Source organism: Neltuma alba, unplaced genomic scaffold (genome assembly GCF_004799145.2).
Source record: "Neltuma alba isolate B1F8T4 unplaced genomic scaffold, ASM479914v2 tig00013883_pilon, whole genome shotgun sequence".
Classification (NCBI taxonomy): domain Eukaryota; kingdom Viridiplantae; phylum Streptophyta; class Magnoliopsida; order Fabales; family Fabaceae; genus Neltuma; species Neltuma alba.
In genome coordinates this window covers 45,843-53,819 of record NW_021637948.1, presented here as the reverse complement: position 1 = coordinate 53,819, position 7,977 = coordinate 45,843, and the positions used below count along the sequence as shown (strand labels likewise).

Here is a 7,977-nt window from a genome sequence, read left to right as displayed (position 1 = left end):
GTTATTTAACATCCCTCTCTGGTTAGTCGCTTTCAAATTACTTGAGAGGCTATATATTCATCTGGATGGGTTGGCTGGTTTGTGTCTTAGAGAGAGAGAGAGAGAGAGAGAGAGAGATGTTTGATATTTAATTAATCCGTGTTCTAGGCTGTGGTTGTGTTTGGCTATAGAATCTGGGAATGAAATGGCAGGCTCGTTCGAGGCTGAATCACCAGAGAAGCGACGCGCTCCTTGCTTGTGCTTGCGTGCACATCGTATCCACACGTAAATTTGCTATCCTGTCCTCGTCTTCTTCAATCTTCATGGTCATGTTAATAAGTTAGAGTCTTGAAAAGTAATACTCCTATTATCCATATAAAATCTAATTTGTAATGTAATTTATATTATAAAATTAGTTTTATTGGGGATTAGGAGTAAGTTCCAAATTTTGAATCATTTCTGGCATTGTTTTCCAAAGTTTTAATTAATTATTTCACTAAAGTATATATTTAGTATTTTAACTTCATATAAGGTTTTAATTCAGGCTCCTCACTTTAAAAAGTATAAAATTGATCCTTTAATCCTAAAATTATTAGACTTCAATAATGATTTTGTAACAATCATAGTTATTTTGAAAATTAAACTTAATATATTAATATTTAAGAATATTTTATCAATATCTAAGATATCATTATCATTATTTTTTTGTTAATAATTTTATGGTTAAAAGACTAAAAGTATAGTTTTTAAAGCTAAAGGCGTATATTGAAACTTTTTATAAAATTAAAGAATTAAAGATATACTTTATCCTAATTATTTTATATAAATTAAGAATATTATTTAAAATTAATATTTTAGATAAATCAATGTTATGTTATATTATTTTTATTCTTGTAATAACAAGGATAAAGGGCGGAAATTTTCAATTATAAACCATTTATTTCGCCTTGCCCGTGAAAAATACAAGAAGAAAAGTGAGGAGGCCGCTTCATAGGAGGGCATGACGTTAGCATGATGACGTCATGCTACAATAATTGCTCGGTTCCCGGGGACCATCTTTTTTGTTTGTTTAGACACTTGTACCAAAAATAATTATAAAATTCAGCCAATACTCTAATTTTATTTTGTTTAGATATATTAATATTCTGATTTTTTTTTTACAATGCATCTTACACTGTGGTATTATTTTTGTGATTATATTGAATACCCGAATATTATTTTTCAATTAAATTTATTACTCTAATTTTTAAAGTGTTTAATGTACCAATAGATTTAGCTTTACCTTTTTAATTAACCTGAAAAATATTACTTCTATGTTATAAATAACAATGCTCTATTCTTTTCTCTCTTGTTGCCCTATTTTATCATTTTTTAGTAAAGAATAATGAAATCGGTTTACTCAATATTTGTGCGTGGAGTATGCATGTGCCTGCACGGCTAAACTTTTATGTTAGTAGAAATTAAATACTAACTCCAATCCATAATATAAGACCTAATTAATTAATTTAAGAATATTAAAAAAATTAGTTAAATTAGTTATTTGTAATAAATAGGTATTATCTTTTCTAAAATACATCTGCTAATTATGTGTATTAGCTAAAATTACTATTTGATAGAACATTTAACATGCACAACTATTATAAGGATTATTTTTAAAAAAAATGGATAAATATGCAAGACAAAGTGAATTGGGACCTTATATTTAGAATCAAATTAAAAGTCAAACTAACTCTTATATTAAGGATTGGAAGTAGTATTATTTATTATTATTTTCAGTTGAGATTTTTCAAAAGTATTACTTTCAATTACTTTTTCACATTCTAATAAATAATTTTGGATTTTAAGAAGCTCCTCCTACTTACTAAATTTAAAATATTTTTATTCATAACAAGTTTAATTAATTTATAAACTAGAATAAATTTAAAAGTCTGGTATATATGCCCAAAAATGCATAAAATATATATATTTAGTAAAATGTATGATTTTTTTGGTTGGAAAGAATTAGCAGGAGGCTGCTGCCGCATCCATACGATAAATAAGAGAACAGAACTAGCTGTCAGCTTTATGATTCAAGAGCTCGGTTAACTCATGCATGAGCGCCCTTTGTGAGTGCTCTAGCAGAGCCAAAACTTCATTAACCAATCCTTCAACAAAACAGAGTTTTGTTCCTCACACGCCATAGCCAGCTTCAAGCATAACATACCCAAATTTATCCTCTTCAAATCAAAGAGACCAACTAATTTTTGAACACAAATACTGTCCTTTCTTGACAAAGACATGGCCGTAGCAGATGAAAGTTCTGTGACTATACCAACACAACAACTTCAAAGGGTTGCTTCAGCTCAGTTTAGAACGCCTAACCTTAATCTTATAGATCCCACACGTACGATCTCTCATCTCATCTCATCTCTTTCTCTTTAGTGTGTTTCCATTTATATTACAATCTATATATAAAAGGTTTCCATTAATTAACTTGTTTCAGAAGAAAGAAGAGACAAATACACAAGGTTTTGTGTTCCTCTTCACAAGGCAGCACTGAAAGGTGATTGGAAAGCGGCAAAGCATATCTTAGATCAAGACCGGGGTCTAGCTCGCGCCGCCATAACCAAGGGGTGGTCGACGGTTCTCCACGTGGCTGCCGAAGCGAACCATGTTCACTTCGTGGAAGAGCTGGTGAAGGAAATGGATCGAGAAGACTTAGAATTGCAAGATCAGAAAGGGAACACTGCATTCAGCTTTGCTGCAGCAGCTGGAAATATGCAGATTGTTGAGATCATGAAGGAAAAAAACAACAGTTTGCCATGGATAAGGGGTGGTGCAGGAGTCACTCCTCTTCACATGGCTGCTTTACAAGGACAAAGTGACATGGCTTGGCATTTGTACGCTGAAACTATTCAGGTTTTTGAAGATGTTGATCGGATAGTACTGCTCTTCTACTGTGTCTACAGTGGAATATACGGTAAGAATATTACACATACATGAACCAAACATGGGACCAAACAAGATGGCGAGTATCAAATTTTGAAGTGTGATGCACACCGACACACATATATATCTTGTGCTAAACATATCAGTCACACATACTTTTATGCATTGATTTGTGCAGATTTAGCCTTGAAGTTGCTAGAGACGTATCCAGATCTAGCTTTTGAGAGAGATACGCGAAACAATGAGACAATATTGCATATATTGGCTCGAAAGCCCTTAAGTTCTATTTGTCAAAGTCAGAGATATAGAAAGCGGCTCATGAAGACTTGTAAGTCTTCATGATCACAAATTACGAAAGATATAATTATGATAAAGTCGGTTTATGATACATATGAATTGTATTTCCCAGGTTTGAGGCAAACACAACAACTTCAACTAGTAAAACACTTGTGGAGTATATTCCTTGCAAAAGATGATGGAATGATTATGGACAACATAAGAGAACCTGCACAAGTAACGTTTATTGCTGTAGAAGTTGGGAACTTTGAATTTCTAGCTGAGCTTATAAGCACCTATCCTGATTTGATATGGGAAGTTAATGGAAGAAATCAAACCATAATTCATGTTGCAATTTTGCGTCGTTATGCTGATATCTTTAATCTCATTCATGATATTGGCCGGCTCAAAGATTTCATAGTAGGTTTTGAGGATTCTGAAGAAGAAGGAAACTTATTGCATATGGCCGCAAGATTAGCACCGCAAGATCGATTAAACATAGTTTCTGGAGCCGCTTTCCAAATGACCTTTGAGTTATCATGGTTTGAGGTATTTTGCTGCAAATAATATTTAATCTATCTCTATTACTTACATATGTTCTTATTACTTGATGCATCTTGTATATTGTAGAGGAATAGGTTAGGGCTTGTGACTGCAGTTTGTTATAAATTTTACACCGTTCATATAGTATATTCTTTTATATGGCAGGAGGTGAAGAAGATAGTGCCACCGTCATTGATAGAGATGAAAAATGTAGATGGCTTGACTCCTCGCCAACTATTCACAGAGGAGCACAAAGACTTGCTAAAAGAAGCAGAATCATGGATGAAGAAAACAGCAAAATCCTCCATGCTTGTTTCCACTCTCATTACTACTGGAGTGTTTACAGCTGTGTTCAGCATACCAGGTGGTATTGATGACAAATCAGGAAACCCTAATTACTTGGGGAAACCATCATTCCTGATATTTGCCATATCTGATGCGATTGCAATGATCTCATCGTCAACTTCCATACTGATTTTCTTGTCCATCCTCATCTCACGTTATGCAGAAGATGATTTTCACAAGTCATTACCCTTGAAGCTCATATCTGGTTTGGTTGCTTTGTTCATCTCCATAATAAGTATGATGATAGCATTTAGTAGTGCCTTTTTCATCATGTTTTGTCATGGTTCAAAGTGGGTTCCTAACTTTATTTCCGCACTTGCTTTTATACCTATACCCTTGTTTGTGTTTCTGCTATTCCCACTTTGGTCTGATATACTTTATTGGACCTACTTTTGTAGGAATATTTTTCGACCTAGTAAACATATGCTTTACTAGGAAGATAAGTGGACGTCATTTCCGAGTGGTGTATCTCTCTTCTAGTAGTTAATCACTGTGCTTTTGTAGTATGAGTTTGAGAATTAATAAGGAAATTTCCTTTTCAATGTGGTAGTGTTAATTCATCTCTAAATTTTCATTGATTTATAATTCATATTTTATTTTATACTCTGTCAATGCTATATCATTTGTATATTTATCACGTAGCCATCACGTACCATTTGTAGAAGAACATATGCTTAAGAGTTTGTATATAATACCCATTTTGATATTCAATGTAAGGGCTATTTGAAGGATTCATTTTAATCCTAAATGTAAGATTGAAATTCATATTGTCCTTTAATTTATAATTTTTTCTCAAATTATAAATATAAAAAGTGGGTTTCCATCAATGTAAGTATTTTTAGTGCAAATGATTGAATGTGTATTTTAAGAAAATTAACAAATATTTCTTTACAAATACCTGATTTTTTGTAATCTGTGTAAATTAATTATCTAGCCTCTATATTTATAGCAAGGGGAAGTAACTAATTAATGTAAATGATCCAATGACAAAAATCTCTCTTTTCTTAGAGAGATAATACAACAATGAAAATATCCTAAAGCCGTGACAATCACTGGCCTACGGAGTTGTATATAAATCCTTTCTCACTTCATGATTAAATATTTCTCTTGATTGGAAAAAGTTATATAGTTGATCGACCTCTAGTCTATCAACTATTACCTTTGGTCCTAATTATAAGAGCCAATTGACTAATTTGAGGAGATTAAGAAAGTAAGTTGAGTTAGTTATTTGTCCTAAATAGGTGGTCTTTCCTAAAATATCCTTGCTAATCAAGTGTATTGACTAGAACTCTTATTATTAGAAGGGTTACTTTAGAAAAAAAATATAAATATGAGAGACAAAGTGGATTGTGGTCTTATATTTAGGACCAAAATAAAAGTCAAACAAGATCTTATATTAAGGATCGGAGGCAATATATTCTATTCTGTAATATGCATGTTACTGTCCATTTCACTTTTGTCACCCACGTACTCCTTGGCCGCAAACAAACATATCATATCAAAACTTTTAATTTTAAGGATGCTTTTCATCTTACAAATATGGTTAAGTAATTGAATAAAGGCCTCAGTTCATTCTGTATTTTGATTGTCGGTTGGATTCGATTTAAACAATATTCCCAATTGAGGATAGTGATGAAAAGTTTGGAAAGTGAAAAAAAAAAAAAGGCCAAAAGTACGAATCATATAGGAAAAGAATTTAATAACTTAGTATAAATGTAAAAATTATTAAATTTAGATACAGAGGGGGACTTGCTTTAAGTATACATGCAAAACCCGAATATAATTTGTTCCTTTTCAAAAAACTGTTCTTAATGGTCTTAGCATGTTATTTGCACTTTTTTCTTAAGTTATGTATTACTTATATTCCTTAAAAGCATGTTGCAGTCTTTTTTCTTTTCCCAGGCGAGGCCAGATCTAGGTTCATCCAAGTAAAAGTAGACTTTATAACTAGATGGTGACAAAAAAAAAAAAAGGAACAGAGCTTTCATACATACTTACAAATTATTTATCAACAATAATGTTTTGACATCAATTGTAGATCTAAATTCTTCCATTCAAATGGTATTGCTCACAAATAGATAAATTTATTCTTTTGAACATAACAAGATACATTTATTTGAATTAAAAATTAATTTAATTAGAAGTCCTTATAATTATTGATCTTAATTTGAATTAAATCTCTGTATTTTGTTTTTGTTTAAATCGGCTCTTTAAGTTTGATCTGTTATATGCATTCCATCCCTGAGTGTACAAACTACTAATTTAAATCTATACAAATTCATGGGCTCTTTATAGAATCTATATCATTGCATTTCATGCAAAAAGAATCGAATTCAAACAACTTAAATTACACTACCTGATTTGAAATTGAGGTAAACTACTAGGATTTGTGGATGATGTTTTCAATTATCTAATGATGTATAAGAATATACGGACACATGTAGTGATAATGAGCAAATGCTAAAAGTTACTCCTTCCGTCTTTAACGTAGAACATAATTGAAGACTTATTTTTCATCTTTATCCATTTTTTTCTCAAACTAACTCTCATATTCTCCCAGCAATAATAATGAAGTAGAAGAGAGAGATAGGGAAAATAAGAAAATGATTATGTGTTTTAGGAAAAAAAAAATCATATTAACTAATTTAACTAATTAATTTTATTAATGTACTCAAATTAATTAATTACTATTACCTCCAATACTAATTATAAGATCTTGTTTGTAGGACCGGAGGTAGTATATCTTAAGGACCAGAGAAGTATTACATTTCTTTTTCATCTTTTCGTGTGGGAGGTGGGGCATTTGATGAGTGAGAGTCTTGGAGCATATAGGAAATAACGAGGAAGGAATATGAAAGTTCAAATGCACACACTTCGTATTAATAATTCCAAAGTGGAAGACTTAAGACTTGTGAGGGGGAAGAACCTAATTGCCGATCGCTATCTGCTTTTTCTTTACAAGAAGAGGACTGAATTTGGAAGCATTTGTGGAAGAATTCAAGTAGTAATATAATTTTCCAATTAATTGATTGAGCGGACTCAGTGGATTTGAACAGAAGATGAGGATAAGGATGATGACATCCTCGACAAGATGAATCTATGTAGGCCACCTCGATCTCTCATATATTGTGGTCCAGGAAAAGCGTGTAGAAAATACTCCACCTCATTCTAAACATAAGTATGTTTTAACTAATTAATTAATAGTAAAAAATTAATTTAAATTATTAAATTTATCATAAAATTCAAATGATTTCTAATGTTATTTGTATTACCTATGCTAAAACTCTATCATTAAATTCTATTCTCTCTTCCTACTTTTATTGATTATGGATATATATAACATACACATGTGGAAGAAAAGTACTACTCGGTCCTAAATATAAGTTACTCATAAGGAAAGTTTTGATCCTCAATGTAAGTAACTTGTAGTGTATGTGTATATATATTTAATGCTTCTTTTCTAATTTTATCCTTACTTCATTTCATTGGAAAGAGAGAAAGAAGAGGAAAATATGAGAATGATTTGTAATTGGGGAGAAGGAATTTTAATAAGAGTAAAATTAAATCTTTTTATTAATTTAACGCATTCCTTAATACACAAGAATTTGTGGCAATTGACTCATGTTAAATACTTCCTTTACTCTTTGTGTTGTGTTCCTATATTGCTTTGGTTAAATACAAGGAACTAAAAACCTCACCATCCCATGAATCAATTAAGATAGTGGATCAAGGATTAGTAGGTCCAATCAGAGTTAACCCTGGAGTCAAATAGGTCAAGAACAAAAGTTCAAAATTAATTTAAATTCTCATCATACCATCCAAAAAGATTAAATATCAATTCAATATATTAAATCACTAACAAAATAATCATATACTTACATTTTCTTTCCAACTTTCTCTACAATT

General features: G+C 31.3%; 1 protein-coding gene across 3 annotated transcripts in view; it reads left to right on the top strand.

Moving 5' to 3' along the window:
• The first annotated feature begins 2,061 nt into the window (after window positions 1-2,061).
• Window positions 2,062-7,977, top strand: part of LOC114739315 (ankyrin repeat-containing protein ITN1-like) — a 32,933-nt gene continuing 27,017 nt past the window's right edge. Inside the window, exons 1-6 of one of the 3 annotated variants that reach the window (XM_028927371.1) lie at window positions 2,062-2,362; window positions 2,462-2,938; window positions 3,086-3,235; window positions 3,317-3,732; window positions 3,892-4,090; window positions 4,235-4,812. In XM_028927371.1, the coding sequence (XP_028783204.1) occupies window positions 2,257-2,362; window positions 2,462-2,938; window positions 3,086-3,235; window positions 3,317-3,732; window positions 3,892-4,090; window positions 4,235-4,506 (1,620 nt within the window). In that variant the 5' untranslated portion in view covers window positions 2,062-2,256 and the 3' untranslated portion in view covers window positions 4,507-4,812. Of the gene's footprint in view, window positions 2,363-2,461; window positions 2,939-3,085; window positions 3,236-3,316; window positions 3,733-3,891; window positions 4,813-7,977 lie in introns of those variants that run through there. The other 2 variants (XM_028927370.1, XM_028927369.1) reach the window with 2 other exon arrangements.